The following is a 17,079-nucleotide window of genomic DNA, read 5'->3' on the forward strand; positions in this document are numbered from 1 at the left end:
CGAACTCCAACATTGGCAAGATGAAGGAGCCCGGTTACTCAGCTTCTATCGCCACGTGACCACGTACTCATAGGAATTACTACCTTTTGACGCGAGAATCAACACTTTTAGGTGCAGATCCCCGGTTACTCAGTAGTAACTAATAGCGGAGTACAGTCAAGTTTATTCATAGCTAAAAATCACAAAAACTCAATATAACACAAGAACCAAAAGAAAACTTGCATCAGCTAGCCTCATTTTCAAACATGGAGAACTAAAGTTAATAACCGGACCAATTCACATGAAAATGCCAATAATCATTCCCTACGCCTAGGAAAGTTAACCAAAAATTATAAGAGTAAAACAATCATCGATATTCACCAAAGAGATATTTTTGGACTCAACCATATTAACTTGATACCCTTTTATTATTAAAATTGGCAATAGTAGAAATAAAGGCAATAATCCAACATCAAACCTTGGCATGCACTTACGAGCTAATCACTAAAAAGAAGAAAAAGAAAATGAACGAAAACACCAAAAACCACAACTGCTCCCCCCACACCTAAATCCTACATTGTCCTCAATGGAGGTAATAAAGTAATGAAAGCGAAGAGAACAATGAAACTTCCCTGTTGAACAGCTAAGGGATAGGAGGGAACAATGGAGGGGAGCCGAGTTCTGAGACATCCTTGCCACTTGGCGGGTGATGTTCGTCATTCGCTCTTCTACGTTGTGAACCTGTGCTTGTAAGTGGCGCCACTCACCATTGTCGCCAATTCACCCCAAACAACAAAAGACAGAATATCCAACAAAGATAGCAACCAACAAATGCAAATCCATAGTCACTGGTGTTCCCCAACTCAATAGTCAAATGCAAAAGCAAATACGGGCACCCAAGCCCAAATATGGTCAACAAAGCAACAGTTTCACTCCAAAACCAACAATCAGAAACTATTATCAACAACTGAAAACTAGCAAAGGCACGTTAATAAGCACAGGGACTACCCAATTCAGTCAGGCAACAAGCAAACTTGGCCATCCATAATCTCACCACATGCACTCTAAAATTGCAACAATTGCCCAATAATATGCTAAATCTAGCAATAGCAGTCTTTAAGTTGAGCAAGAGCAATGGAGCCACAAGGCATCGGCAGTTGATCGACTATCCAACCAACTAGAGTAGATAAATTCTGGGGAAAACACCTCAACTAATACCACTGGCGGAAGATAGAATGCACAACTCAATCAGCTGAAATTGTAGCAACAGCCCCAAGAAATAACAATTCAAACAATAATAGCTCATTAATCCGGCAGTAGCAAAGGGATTCCAAGTGCCCAACCTCCAACAGTCAGCCAATAGAGTGGAATTAACCCAGTGGAGCCAAAATACCCAAACAGTGGGTGAAACAAGTTCAATGGCTAACTCACACTAATGAAATCCCCAAATAACTCAATTCAGACAACAAGTAATGTAACCACAGGAGTTTCAGTCAAAATTAGTAAGGAAACCCAGCAATTCAATTAGATGCACCCAACTGGAACAAGCAATGTAAATGGTATAGAGGCCTCCCAATGTAACAAACAAGTGCAGTAAATTAGCTCACCCAAAATCTCAACAAGTGGCTCCAGTTGGCCAGTTAGAATCCTAACTCAAAATCAGCAAATGCAATGATGACCGTTCAAAGACGTGAGAATAATAACTCAATCAACCAAATAGCGAAATCAGATTCAGGTCCAGTCACCCCAACAGTACCACTGATGGAGCACACAGGGAAGAGATATCACAAAAGATCAACACCGCCTACTAATTAATCCGAATGACGCCTAACACTGCCCAAAGTTGGAGATCGAATGACAAATACCTCTACTGCTTCCTCGAATGAAGAAATGAGAGCGGCTGCGGCGAAGAGAGGTGGACAGGCGCTGCTGTTGACGGTGTACGAGCGAGGGCGACGGCTGAGCTGGTGAGCGCTGAGGCGCCTGTGGTGGGCGGACTGGATGGCGAAGGAGCTACGGTTTGGGCATCAACAGGAGAAAGATGAGCTGGTGGTGGCGTTGAAGCAAGGGTCAGCGGCCGTGGGCAGGGGTTGAGGATGGCAGTCTCGCGGCTGTGGGCTCGCGAGGCGGGGCGGACAACAGCGAAGGGTGGCTGAGCGGCGAAGTGGAGATGAGCTCGTCGTGGGCTGGACGAGCGCCGCTGCGGGAGAGGAAGAAGGAGCGCTGGCGGCGTTGGACATGGCAAGGCAGAGGAGAGAGGGAGAGCTGGTGAAGGTTGAGCGAGCTGGTGGAGGCGCGCGGCAGGGAGATGGGGGACAGCAGCAGCGGCGGCGGAGCTGGACGTGCGGCAATAGAGGAAGAGCCGGGAGCTGCTGCAGAGGTGGGAGCGAACTGGAGGGAGGCGCAGCGTCTGAGAGAGCGGCGGCGCGATGGTCGCGCTTGGGCGTGCGGCTGTGCGAGATTGTGGCAGGGAGAGAGAGCAGAGGAAGCAGGGGCGGAGGCGTGTTGCGGACGAAGCTGGGGAAGAGCTTGCGGAGGAAGCGCAGGTGGAGATGGAGCAACGGGCTCGCAGGGGAGAGGGCTGCGCGCGAGGGCTGCAGCGTTGCTGGTAGCGCGCGAGAAAGCTCCTGGTCGCGTGCGGCGGGGTGGTCAGCGGCGCGCAGGTGGGGCGCGACTTGGTGCTGGTAGCGGCGCGCCGTGGATGATGAAGAGGAGGTGCTGCGTGGGTGAGGTTGTGGCGCAGTAGCGGCGGATGAAGGAATAGAAGGAAAAGGGGAAACAGGGGAGCGGTGGAGAAGAAGAAGAAAAAGAAAGAAAGAAAGAAAGAAAAGAAAAATTTTTTTTTTTCTTTGGATTTTTTTTTCTTTTTTTTAAATTGAATTGAGGTTGGAAAATTCGATTTTTAAATACCAAAACTGAAAATGAAAAAGGAAATTACTGTTGTTTAAAGAAAGAGGAAAAAAAAAATTTTTATTTTTTATTTTTTTTGAAAGTGAAAAATTATTTCCTTTGTTTTTGGGTCGTCAAACAGCGCGTGGGCACGCCAAGATTGGTCTTCGTCCTCTGACCTCAGAAGATGCAAACACCGCGTGGGCACGCCAAGATTTCACTTCCTGATAACAGTGGAGGAAATATGAAAACCAATTACTACTCAATCGAGAAACGAAAAACGAAAGAAATGAACAACAAAAAATAATAAAATCAATATTTGGGTTGCCTCCCAAACGAGCGCCTTTCTTTAATGTCTTTGGCTAGACATGCTATGCTTGTTCACGGAGGATAAAATCTTGTAGCTCGCTTCAATGCTTCATCTTCAATGCGATCCTGGTAACCTTCATAGATGGAGTAATCTTTGAGCACACGAGCTACGGTCTTCCATGGACTAGTTGAGGGCACCAAATAAGTCAACAATGATCTGCATTCTCCACTCACTCCTCCATCACACACATTCATTGGTTCAAGATATTTTGCCATCTCCACTCTTAACTTATTCCTGTCATGAAATTTTAAATTTTCTGGTATAATAAAATCAGTTTCAGTAACAGGAGTTGAAGAATAGGAGTCAGGAAAATATTGATTAAGGGGTGGAGAAGATGTCACCGCATTTGGAGATTGTCCACTGGATTCATTCACTTGGATAGGTTGCGGTTGGGGTTCCATTACTTCATTTTCGGCTTCTTTTTCAACTGCATCTGTAGATCTCTCATTTTGGCACTCTTGCTTCTCCTCATCACTAGTCAAGCAAATTGCACTCTTATTTTCTTCAAAATCAACAATGGTTTTCGAGGGCAATTCTTCAATTTGAGAAGCCACCAATCGATTTATTCTGGATGTCAATAGACACATTTGATCTTCCAGATTACTCATTGCCTCATTCATCATCTCATTTCTCCTTTGTGTCTCCTGTTGGAATTGATATGTATTAATAGCTATTGATTCAACTATTTCTTCAAGAGACATACCTGACATAGATGATGATTCTTGAGACTCATACTGCTGAAAATTCATTGGCCCTGTTGTATAATCATAACTGGAGTTATCCCACCATCCTTGATCATACCCGTTTGGATTAGGGTCATACCACGTTTGAGACCAGGGTGAAAAATCTCCATAATTATTGAGGGGGACACTCAGATTATCTTGATATTCGGGGCACATACCGGTTGAATGATCCCTGGCATAACAAATTTTACAGGTTGCAGCAGCCATTCTTTCTCCAATAGAATTTAGTGCCTCTGAATATGCAAACTTAGCAAAAAAACTAGCCTCATTGTCTTCCCTGAAAATAAAATCCAGTCTATCACCAAAATACGGAGTGTTAGAAGCCATAAACTATATAAAAAAAAAGAGAAAAATAAATAAATAAAAATAAAAACAAGATGAACTCAAAAAGAGACAAATTAATCTGACACCAGTCCCCGGCAACGGCGCCAAAAATTGACAGGAGCCGAACCTGTGCAATAATAAATACCTACTCGAGAAAAATACAGATTTTGTATATAGTGGTGAGTAGGGTCGAATCCACAGGGACTGGGGATAATTTGTTTCTTCTAGAGTCCAAAGTATGGGGGGTTTTGGATTAAATGCTAACTAAATAAATTAACTGCAGAAAATAATTAATTAAAAGAAATGATTGGGGAAACTCTAGCCAAGGGTACACATCAGAAATGGTTCATGCACTGATCATTGATGCAGAAATAATTCCAACATTTAGCAATAGATTAGTTATAGTTGTCATGCACGCGATAAACAACCAACCCTTCCTTAATTTCTCGATAGCTAAGGTACGACCGTTAGCTATTTCTCTAACCCAAAAAATAACCCTAGGTACGACCGTAGGATTTAATTTCTAGATTGCATTAATAATTAGAAAGGCCCAATCCTAACCAACAAACACGCTACGAGGGTTTGTTTAAATTAGATCATATGCTCCCCTGACATAAACCCAATTACGCCAGTTGCTACTGAGGTAGAGATAACGAACAATTACGGATTCAATTACCCCTATTTAGCAAAAATAGCCTATATGAATAATTAATTATTGCGCACTAATCAATCATACACAAGGCCATAGCAATTAAAATCAAGGAACATATAAATACCAATAAATGAAGAAAATAATTAAAACAGATTCGATCTCACAGTAATTGTCGAACCAAATCGTCAGTTGTCCCCTTGACTAGAAAAGCTTAACCACGCCTCATGAGAAGATCTCCCCGTTGGGAAATATTGTCGAATACCTGGCGTGTGTCAGAGGCCAGTCCAAAGAAAGAAAACTAGAACTAAACTAAAAAACTAAAACTAAAGCCCTAGATATCTTTTGCTTCTGTACGTTGTCCCCTTTTAAAGCAACAAAAGAAAGATGAGTAAAAGCTATCTAGGTGGTCCCCACACATGTGGACAAAGCCTCCCAAGTACTTCTTGTTCCAAGTCTCTCTACGTTGCTTTCTTTGAAGCCCAAATGACCAAATGCCTTTCACTAGCTCGTGGTCCCCCACCAATTCAAGGGCCCAAGGATTGAAACCCTTAGAAGTCTGCATTTTTCCATACAAGTCCCTCCTTTTTGGTAATTTTCTGCTTCACTCCTGAAATTGATTCCAAATACCAAATATGAGTAAATATCAGCAATTAACACAATATTTGTCAGGGATAGAAGGGGAAATCAATAATAAATTTACTAACAAATTATACCCTATCAGTGTCACTATCAATTTCTCCCTTAACGTTACCTTTTAGTCACTTTACTCCCAAGACTAATGGTCAAATTTAACAGAGTTTGTTAATTAAAGTGAAAAGATACATTTAACCCTTAAAATTATTATCACTTTACTCTCATAAACTATAGTCTCATTATCAATTTATCCCCTAAAGTTTTTTTTAGACAATTTATCGCACCATTAAACCAACTTAGCCCGTTAAAGAACTCTAGAAGAAAGTACTCTTTTTTTTTGTATAATAAAAATAATAAAAAATTTAGAATAACTCTTCTTCTTTTTAGTATCAAGAAAAAAAAATATCAAATTGTTAATCTCTTTCTTCTTAATAATCTTATTAATATTGAAAAAAAAAATGTGGAGGAGGAGGGGGGAGGGAGAGAGAGAGAGAGAGAGAGAGAGAGCTCAATTCTTTTTTTTAAAAAAATACAAATAAGAAAAAATTACGTATTTTATTATTTTAAAATTATTTCATTTTTTGTTTACCACCAAATTTCAATCCTGATCTCGATAACCTTAAAGTAATACGATAATGTTAGACTCTTCTTTATTTTCTTTCTTTGCAAAATCTAATTTTCTATCTCCTTCTTTCCTATCTCCTTTTCTTTTCCTAGCATTAGTAAGTGTGAAAAAAGAAATTTGAGAAATCCTTTTATTTTTACGTTTTTGGATCCCTTAAAGTGAAAAAAGGAAGAATAACCTTTCCAACTATTTCATTTTTAAGTATATATAAAAATGGTAAACATATTTTAAAAATTTTGACCATACTAGTTAGATTAACGATGACATAAAATGCTTAGAAAATAATGTTAAGAATTAAAGCGATTGTATCATTATAATTTCAAGGGATAAAATGGTAATAACAATATGATAATGCTATAAAATAAAGAGGTATTTTCGTCTAAAATTTCTTAATATGTTGAGTTGAATTACTTATGAAGGTGAACTGACTAAAAGATAATATTATGGGATAAACTGATAGTAGTGATATAGTTTAAGAGAGTAAAGTGATAATAACCCATATTAATATGACTACTCATTTCTCTATTCTTCTCATTCATACAATCTTAAGGGCAAAAGGTTGACTATTCTCTAATCTCAAACTCTGAAAAGCAATCATATTTGATCAGGATGTAAATTGAAATACCCATATACATACTATTGCTAAGATGTGTGATATTTGCACTCTTAAATTAGCCTCTCATATTGAAATTCACTTACTGAATAAAAGGCCATCTATGAGTGTGAGTGGCAAATTTGGGAGTGGAAATATCACTTTTTTGTGTCTAATTAGATGCACGTATTGGTTTTATATGTTTAAGGAGAAAACTTTTGAATATATACAAAATTAATTATTAGATTCAACTTCACATATAAAAGATCCCATGTATTTAGGACCAAGTACATAAATTTGAAATTTGGCAGATAAAAAATTGAAATAATTAATTATTGAATAGATCACATGTATTTAGTTTTGAAAAAAAATTTCTTGGCATAGTAAATAGAATTTTGAATAAATCAACATGTAATGCTAATGCAATTAATAACAAGTTGAACTTCACAGATTAACAACAAAATAGCAAGGTCAAAAATATTTAAAGAGGAAAACTTTAAATTTTTGATAAAACAAAAGCTAGGTGTACAATTCAATTTCATTAAATCTAATGGAGCATAATAAAGATCTTCAATGAAAATTTTTGAAATTTCATAGGGACTAAAAACAATAAAAAACTTGGCTGTCCCCGCAGCTTCCCGCCGCCCCTGAAAAATTGGCCACATGCATGGTTTATTGCCCCACTCAAAACGAATGATTGGCATTCTGAAAGATTATTTTGCTGATGTCCATGAAAAGAATTATGTGACATCCTATAAAACTGATGGGGACAAATATTCAAAGAATTTATTGTAATTATTATTATTAGAATAGGAAAGGAGAATCTCTTATCCATCGGTCCCCTCCTCTTTGTCTGCATTGAACAATGTTCTGTAGTATAAGCAGGAATGATTGTACAATCTAAACTAGTATAGCTAAAAATCAACCAAACAACTGAACCACTAACAATACTTAAAAAGGAAACCACCAGCCTTTGGCCACCACCTAACTTGGTGAGGTGGGTGTGTTGTGCACCCGTTTAGTCCGGTGGTGGTTCAGTCCCTTTCGAGTTATTCTTGGACCTCCTTAGATTCGCCCCCCTCCCCCTTAGTGTAAGATAAATTAGGTTATATAAAGTTGTCGTGTCCGCCAAGAAAAAAAAATACTTAAAAACGAAACCAGGTACCATTACATCTTTGTCACAGTAGATTGACATATACAATTTGATATCAAAGTAGAGAACAAACTAAACAAGGATTTATTTAATTATGGCAACATAATGGATGGAACTCCCAAGCTGCAGAAGACATACGTAAAAACATCAGAGCAACAAATATAGATCACTTGGGAGGCGTTAACAAGTTTCTGTACTATATTTAGTGCTTCGGAACCCAGACAATGTGATCCTCAGGAAGGAAATGGCAGATTGGAACAGTTCCTGGCTTCACCTTCAGCAGCTGAAAAGCCAAATGCTTTGGGTTCCATGCTGACGTATCCCGGTGACAAACAGCTACTGCCTTGACTTTTGCTCCATCGGCACCAACTAAATTAACCATATATGCATCTGTATTCTGTGTGGTGTGGCAGTAGAAAACTGCGTAGAAATAGTTTTGCCTGTGGCAAGAAACTATTTCTTTATCGTTGTTGTTCAACTTGGAAACAGACACAATACCATATTTCTGGACTTCTGGATCTGTTTTCTGTGCTTCGTTAGAAATTGCTAGAACATCTTTGCCCAGCTTTGAAGTAGTGAAATCAACCATTGATTCGAGAGAAGTCGCACAATACTTGTCTTCCCCTTTCATTGCAGGCACCTCGCATTCTGCTATCGTTTCCTTAATAATTCTAGCATCTTGTGATTGTGGATTCAGTGAGTATTTGTTCAAAATTTCAGGAACAGATTTTGACGAGAAGGGAATCGAATTAGCAACCTGGCGGGGCAGGAAAGCCGTAGGACTTTTCACTGATTCAACAAACTTCATATTCATGCTTGAGCCGCGATTGAGGTGCATTTTCAAGAAAAAGACTTTCACTTTTGGGTCAATATGGAGCTCATCTTCAGTAGGATTTCCACAATAATGTTTGAAACTACAGCCGTCGTCATATGTTTTCAACCTGAAATTGCCCCTTTCCGGCAACTTCCCTGTATTTATTGGATGAGCAACAAATTAGTACAACATATAAATCCGGCCAGCTTTTATTTCTGGTAATGGACTACAATGTCCCTGCGCAAATTCTTCCAGCAATATCCCCCTTTTGAAGATCCTTGTCATACGCTTGCTCATGATTAATGGAAGAGTAAAATTATTAAAAGAAAAGCATGCTAGCTCTTTTTCTTTTCTTTTTTTTTTTAACACGGTACAAGAAAACCCCTGTAATTATTGAAGTACTTTTTCTTTTTGTTTTGTTTTAAGTGAAACTAGAAGTTTTCTATTACAATTTCTCCTTTTTTTTTAAGGTTTTTGAACTTGATGAGTGTCTTCCAATTTCCCCAGAATCTAAGTGAAACAAACAGAGACTCAACTCGAGCAATAGAAGAACAGTAAATGGTAGATATAGGAAAGGACCATTTCTGAGACAAACCACCTTTTAGGAGGTCTCTAACAGCTTTGGGCATAGGAGTGTTTGGAAGCTCGGATTTCCAATAAGCTTCAAGATCTGCATGGTTTGCCCCAACTCCTAGCTGAAATATATTTCACGATACGGAAAAGGAGTTATGCATTCAGTTTGTGCACTATCGAAAGTGCGAGCAAATTATCTATCTAAAAATTAACGTAGCTTAACTTTTTCAGTAATGTATACTCACAAAAAGAAAAGAGAGAAAGTAGAGAAGCTTCAGAAATTCCATAATAGTTTATGCGCACGAGCCACGGTAGGCTGCTAGTATGCAAGACGGAGTGAAGATAGTACTAAAAGCCAATATATTTGAGCGAGATGGCACAAGAAACTTGGCGAGATGGCACAAGAAACTGGGTAGCTTTATTTATAAGCGGAAGAGCCAAGTGCGATTGCCAATTGTTTGATAGGGAGAAAGTTTTGATATGGTGGCTGTACGGCACCAATCAAGTTTTGACATTTTTACTCTAAACATGCACCTTATCTACGAGTAGGCTTCTTGAGGGACAGTGAAGATAATACGGAAGGCAAAAATACATTAGTGAGATTTCACAGGAAATTGGCCGCATTTTAGATAAATGATGAACTTAATCATCACCTACAATTAAATGTGTACCTAAGAAAACCGTTATATGTACCTTGATTGTCACCAAGAAAACTGTCATCTGTACTTTTATTGTTACCAAAAATCCGATTGGTGAAAATACTACCAACTTATAACATTGAGAATTGAGTATCTAGTAGTATACCTAAACAAGAAAAAAAATTCCATTTGAGAACCCTAAGAACATAATTCTAATATCTCCAAAGCTCATCAAAATTCAGCATAATTATGCCACATGTAAAAGTGGGGTACATGATATACATGGATGAGGAAATTGTGGGCTAATGTTGAGGCAACAAAATAAATCAAAATGTGGAATCTCTTATCTATTTAAGTAGTTTTGTTATGTCTTACTTGTACCTAACACTATTACGTACTACAATTAAAGCATATGGTTATTGTTATGAGCTTGAAACTTCGATTCCTTAGCATCAACTTGCGTTTAGTTTTAGCTGAGTATCAAGCTATGCAAAACATACTTAGATAAGTTTGGTATACACACCGAATTACATGCACATATTATAAGTCCACCTATAAACAGCAACTCTAAATTATAATATTTTTAAACAATAGATACAAACATGAAAATCCGTAAAATTAAAGAGGTGAATTAGTCATTAGTTGGTTTTTGTCGCTTAAGTTGTACATCACTTAGTATAGAATTTTCCATATCGTATATTTCAAGGCACATAAACATAATAATGTTTGATGATATAAGAAGAGCCTAGATGAAAATATACAATAATATAAGAAAAGTCATGTAAATTGAATATACTAATATCAGTTAAAGGTATTTGCATTTTACATGGTATGGGCTTCCTAAGGAAATGTCAAGAATATTCTTATTTGAAAACTAAAATGATTGAAGTGACCAAAATAAATAAATATAATATGCATCACATTTTAACCCGTCATGGTTTTGTGTTTTATTACATAATCCCAATTATTTTAGTGCTATACCACATAACCCTCATATGATTTTTAAAATACATAACCCCCTACGGTTAATTAATAATTTTAGATTTTATAAATGAGTACTTTTGATATTTTAATTGATTTCATTGTGAAATACAAATATAGTCATTTTGACACTTTATTCCAAATTATGAGAGGATTAATATGTATAATTTTTTCAAACCACAAGAGAGTTATAAATTTACTAATATTTGGTTCCCATGTGAGGGCCATATTTATTGTCAGATAGTCCATTAGCGTAGGTCCATATGAGAATTTGGAAGTATTGATGACTTGATGTCAAGAGGCTTGAACTAAAAGACTATTTTTTTTAAAAAAAAAAATCAATAAAACTACTTTCATTTAGTCCAAACAAAATACAAAAAAAAACGTACTAAAAAGTTTTCAAATAATTTAGACTTAAAGTTTGGTGCTACTTGGACTTTTCTAAAGTGCTACAAAAACGCAGCAGGTTCACGACAGAAAACAGTTGACTATTGAGAGGTTGTATCCAGGAAGATTTAATAAGGATTAAAATTGAATCCTACAATTCTCAGACAGTTTAGTAATTGCCCTTCACTTTCTTCGTCCTATGAGTCTGGAGTGGAGTGCTGGTAGTGGTCGACAGTGGAGGGAGTAGAGTGGTGGTTGTGGGGAGGGAAGAGGAAGGAGGGACAATGTGTTTGGGGCCCGGGGGGGGGAGAGAAAAGAAAAAAAAAATTTTTTAAAAAAAGAAATTTTTTTTTTCATATTTCTTAAATACCTAACTATACAGAAGTTTTTTCACAAATTTTATAGTAAATTACAACAAAATTTTATACAAAAAACCAAAAAACTCACCATTTAAATGGGGTATTGGTTTGACCAAAAAAAAAAAATGGGGGTATTGGATAATCAGATAACCCTTCTTCTTATATTAGCTAGGGTCACAAAGCTCAAGTTATTTCCATGATTTCAATGTGTTTCTCTTGGATTCTATCTCTCACATATATTAATTGCTGCGTTGGTTTTGTACTTGATGTCCATTTTGGGCATAAGTTGGGCGAATAAAAGTATAATTAGAAGGTGAATATGGGAACAGATATCTGTTACAAGGTTGCAGAAACCTTCAGAAGGACCCTGCAGATGATTATCTTGCAAAAAAGGGTAGCCCCTAGAGGATATCTCTTATAATTTCAAGATGTGATGATAAGGTTAGAGCAATGAGCATTAGCACACTGATCGTTGGGAGCATTGTTTAAGGCTTCCATCAATTGAGTATGATACGTGAAGACTAGACACTTCAAATCACAAGAGCAACGGTTAATTCCAATTTTCACTCTTCAACTATATTTGTATTTTCACTTTAATTTCTAAATTTTAAAGTGGAATACTTTATTTCTTAAAAAAATAAAATTTTTCTGCTTAAGTAAAATGGTTGACGGAAATAGGACATATTTTATATTTAAGTGAGATACATCTTATATATGCTTTAAGAACTAAAGTAGAACAAATTTTATTCATAAATAGGATACTTTATATATATATATATATATATTTAGAACTAAACAGTGAAAAATTTCACTTAAATTCAATAGATTTTACGTTTTAGATATAAAAGTGTCTCATTTTCAAGTTTAGGTACCAAACTAGGGATTCAACTATAGTTAAACGGCGCAACATAGAATTAACTCCAAGAGGAATTTTTTAGTTATCTGGAAAGATAAATATTTTATAAATCAGTCCCCTCCTTATTGGTGGCTTAAATTGAACACGGCAGGCTACTAGTGCCCATAATGCATTTAACGTCATCATCGCTAATACGGACGGATTGTGGTGGCCGGGGTTGGCAGTTGGGGGGACAGTTGACAGTGCCACTGGCGTGCTTCAATTTGCCACCATGACAGTGCCATCTCAGCCACCCTACTCTAAAAGGAAAGGAAATGAAAAAAACTAAAAATAATAATAGATGTCTAATGAGTAATAACAAATTGCATTGCTCACGAGACCTTGGTCTAATAATTAAGTTGAGATCCTCCTTCTTTTTTCCTATTTATTAAATCTCATTCATTTCCTACTAAAAGATTTTGAGGAAAAAGAAAAACAAATTATATCTTTTGTGTAGTCGAATTGAACAAAATACTAAATAGCTTAGCTCGATATACTTGGAAAAAGAAGTGAAGAGCCTTTTTGAAATTATAGAGAAATTATGTTGCAAAAATAGACTTTTTTTTTAATATTTTACTGTTGGAAAGAAATTGACTTTCTTCTTTTTCTTTTCTTCTTTTTCCTCTGTTCTCGAGAAGGTAGTGTTAAATTAAACCAGCATGGCATCAAGTAGGGCTGCAAATGAATCGAGCCACTAATCAAAATCGAGCTCGAACTCGAGCTCAAAATATTAAACTCGTTAGCTTGCGAGCCGGCTTACGAGCTCGAGTATATATATATTTTTTTATTTTTTTTATTTAAGTACATATATTTTTTATTTTTTTATTTTAAGTATATATTTTTTTTATTTTAATAGTAAAATTACATATATATTCTTAATATTTTATTATTTATTAAGAAAATATTATTTTATTTATTTTTTAAAAAATACATTTTTTATTTTTTATTTTTTTCGAGCTCGAGCTCGAGCTTGAAATTGTCAGCTCGTCGAGCTCGAGTTCAATAAAATTAAGTCAAGACTCGGCTCAATTAAGCCAAAATTCGACTCGACTCGGCTCGTTTAATTTGCAGCCCTAGCATCAAGTCAGTCTTAGCAATCAATAGCACTTAAATGGTCCCATGATTAGGCGTGTCAATTGAGATTTTTGAGCTAGACTTAGGTAAGCCCAAACTCAACTCACAATAAAAATAATGTGTGTTTGGATATCAATTTTTTTATCAAAATATTATTTTACTTGCATCATAATTATAATTTTCAATCAACTCTATATGTTCCTAATAACTTTTTTATCTTACATACATCATATCATAAAAAGTGTTATAATAATTATTTCAAATAATCTCCTATCCAAACACACTCATCATAATTTTCTTAAAATTTGCACTAATGACAAAAGTTACATCATCAATCATACACCAATATCAAAGAACATATCTAAGAAGTACGGAGACTACATATTTGAAGAATAAATAAAAATTAAAATAAAATAATTGTAACTCCAAGAACATTTGTGCATGCTTCCAATCCAAATGAAGATGCTTTAATCTAGTGTCAGTTTTGCTGAAAGGTAGGGAAAATGAAATAAAATGTTCAATTTGGAATGAAACACACATACAATTATCACTATGTAGATTCCATATTAACTTGGCCTAATAATAGAGTAGGTAAAAGTTCGCCCGTTAGGGGATTGCTATTATTATGGTAGATCAACTTGCATAAAACAGAAAAATTTTTATATAAAAACATGGATATAGATGCTGAGAAGACCTTAGTTGAATGGTTAAAATTAAAACGCCAGAAATTCGAGATTTTGGATTCAAATTCCTTGCCCCCTCCTGCTTCTTAAGTCGCACATCTCCCCTGATGATGAAAAAGTTTTTTTTTTTTTTTTTTTTTTTTGTAAATGGATACAGATAGAGGTCAGGTTCGGTCCAGAAGGTTGATGTATGTGTTGTAGATTCATCCAAAAGTTTGGCATATTTTGTTATAGGATCTACTTTGCAATCATTCAACGTAAAATAGTACACAAAATTTGTACATCAACCATCAATAATACTCATCGAGTACCTTTACGTTTGAGGAAATATTACACCGACATAATTGATACTACAACTGGCAGAGAAGAGACTAAACAAGGATTAACTTATTTATGGGCAGATAATCAGTCGCACTCCCAAGCCAAGTTGATATAATTATCTACTTAGAGGGGGATTATAAGTTCAAATGGTTTTAAATTTGATATTGTCTACTAGTTTAAAAAGGTTTAAGTCATAATTGAGTATTGTTGAACTGTCATACTAACAGCTTAGAACCAATTTGGACTCCTGAAGGGATATAAAATTTCTCTCTGAGTTGTAACTTGTAAGTCGAAGGTCTTGATACCTTTGAATTAAAAAAACTTAGTGTGTGCCACTACTCCCTTCTAATCTAAACGGACCTTCCCTCTAGCCCCATATATAACACAGGTGTGTGTGTGTGTGTGTTGGGGAGGGGGGGGGGGTGTAATATTTGTGTTGCCAATTATTAAGGAGCAAACAAAAACCTTACCAGCATTTTGGTCCTATTGGAGGGCCACATCTAATGTGAGATTGTCCTTTAGCATAGGTCCATATTACAATTTACAAGTATCCATGACTTGATGTCAAGAGGGTTGAATTAAAACTAATTTCTTGTACACCAAACAAATTATCAAAAAAACCTCAGGGGAAACGCCATTAGATTAAAATTTTATAACTAATTTATTATAATACCCCCGCCCCCTACCCCATTAGCCCCGCAGGCATCCGCCTCCATTGTCATCCTTAAGTGCCACTGGGTTATTATGGTAACATTTTAGCATTCCATTATATCAGGAATACGTGTCATGACAAGGTGCCACTACATCATTATTTTATGATACTTGCAAATGCCATCAATTTGAGTTTCGATACAACTTTAAATGCCACTATATTAAAACTTTCCTGTCACTTTGAAATGCCACTAAAAAATTAAGAAAAGTAAAAAAACAATTTGAAATTAAAAATCAAATTACCCTTATTGATCCTGGTAATTAATTACAACTCAGGAAAATGAAAGTTTCTCCATAAAAAGAAGTCACAACTAACTAATAAATCCAGTAAGAAATTATATGACAACAATCTATACAAATTTATACATTTTACAACCGAAACATGTCTAAAGACATTAATCTTTTAAGCTAATAACTTGAATAAGATCATGTTTTTGTAAAACAATGGATACAGGTAGAGGCCAGGTTCGGTCCAGAAGGTTGATATATGTGTTGTAGATTCATCCAAAAGTTTGGTATATTTTGTTATAGGATCTACTTTGCAATTATCATACAACGTAAAATGGTACACATAATTTGTACATCAACCATCAATAATACTCATCGAGTACCTTTACGTTTGAGGAAATATTACACCGACATAATTGATACTACAACTGGCAGAGAAGAGACTAAACAAGGATTAACTTATTCATGGGTAGGTAATCAGTCGCACTCCCATGCCAAGCTGTTATTGTCTACTTAAGAGGGGGATTATAAGTTCAAATGGTTTTATATTTGATATTGTCTACCAGTTTAAAAAGGTTTAAGTCATAACTAAGTATTGTTGGACTGTCATACTAATAGCTTAGAACTAACTTGGACCACCTGAAGGGATATAAATTTCTCTCTGAGTTGTAAACTTGTAATTTGTAAGTCTTGAAGGTCTTGATCTTACACATTTGAATTTAAAAAATTTGAAGTGGGTGCCACTACACCCTTCTAATCTAAACGGGCCCCATATATAACACAGTTGGGGGTAATATATGTGCTCCCAATTATTAAAAAGCAAACAAAAACCTTACCAGCATTTTGGTCCTATGTGAGGGCCACATCTAATGTGAGATTGTCCTTAAGCATAGGTCCATACTACAATTTACAAGGATTCATGACTTGATGTCAAGAGGGTTGAATTAAGACTACTTTCTTGTATGCTTAAAAAAAAGACTACTTTCTTGTACACCAAACAAAATATCAAAAAAACATATTTTCTAAAAAGTTTATTGGGATGATTTGAACTCAAGGCTTGGTACTACTTGGACTTTTCTAAAGTGCTGTAAATTTTTTTTTTTTTTTTGGGGATATTCACAACAATGATGGCTGGATCACCTCAACCTACTTTAATTTGCAGCCTGCCGACTTTTCCTTAAAAGAAAAGGAAATTAAAAGTGGTTAGATATTAAGAAATGTCAAATGAGAAACTTTACCTCTTGTGCAGTCAAATTGGGCAGAAAACTGCTTCGCTCTAACCTAAACTAGGAGGAAGTAAAAGTGACTATTTTGGAACTACAGAGATTGCAAAATCTAAATTAATAGATTACCAAAAGGAAATTTACCATCTATTTCTTTTTCGTTCTGGTGAAAGTAGTTTAACCAGCATGATTTCAAGCCATAGTACTCGACACAACTTGAATAGGTTCACGC

General features: G+C 36.0%; 2 protein-coding genes across 4 annotated transcripts in view; both read right to left on the reverse strand.

The window, feature by feature from the left end:
• LOC113779069 (UPF0481 protein At3g47200-like) overlaps positions 1 to 17,079 on the reverse strand; it is a 94,317-nt gene that overhangs the window by 34,024 nt on the left and 43,214 nt on the right. The gene's annotated exons all lie outside the window — the stretch shown is intronic.
• LOC113779072 (BURP domain protein RD22-like) lies at positions 7,953 to 9,750 on the reverse strand. 2 transcript variants are annotated; one of them, XM_027324501.1, is made up of 3 exons: positions 9,593 to 9,750; positions 9,373 to 9,469; positions 7,953 to 8,929 (listed from the first exon to the last, which is right to left on the reverse strand). In XM_027324501.1, exons 1-3 carry the CDS (start codon positions 9,632 to 9,634, stop codon positions 8,163 to 8,165), a joined length of 906 nt encoding a protein of 301 aa, XP_027180302.1. In that variant the 5' UTR covers positions 9,635 to 9,750; the 3' UTR covers positions 7,953 to 8,162. The 2 variants fall into 2 exon arrangements, with proteins under 2 accessions (XP_027180302.1, XP_027180301.1); XM_027324500.1 differs by having other exon boundaries at positions 9,370 to 9,469.

Source organism: Coffea eugenioides, chromosome 8 (assembly GCF_003713205.1).
Source record: "Coffea eugenioides isolate CCC68of chromosome 8, Ceug_1.0, whole genome shotgun sequence".
Taxonomy (NCBI): Eukaryota; Viridiplantae; Streptophyta; class Magnoliopsida; order Gentianales; family Rubiaceae; genus Coffea; species Coffea eugenioides.

Coding starts and splice junctions, on each gene's coding strand:
- LOC113779072 (XM_027324500.1), bottom strand. CDS start 9,634: ATGGAATTTCTGAAGCTTCTCTACTTTCTCTCTTTTCTTTTT. Junction 9,470..9,592: donor ACTTTCTCTCTTTTCTTTTT/GTGAGTATACAT, acceptor AATATATTTCAG/CTAGGAGTTGGGGCAAACCA. Junction 8,930..9,369: donor TAGAGACCTCCTAAAAGGTG/GTTTGTCTCAGA, acceptor CAATAAATACAG/GGAAGTTGCCGGAAAGGGGC.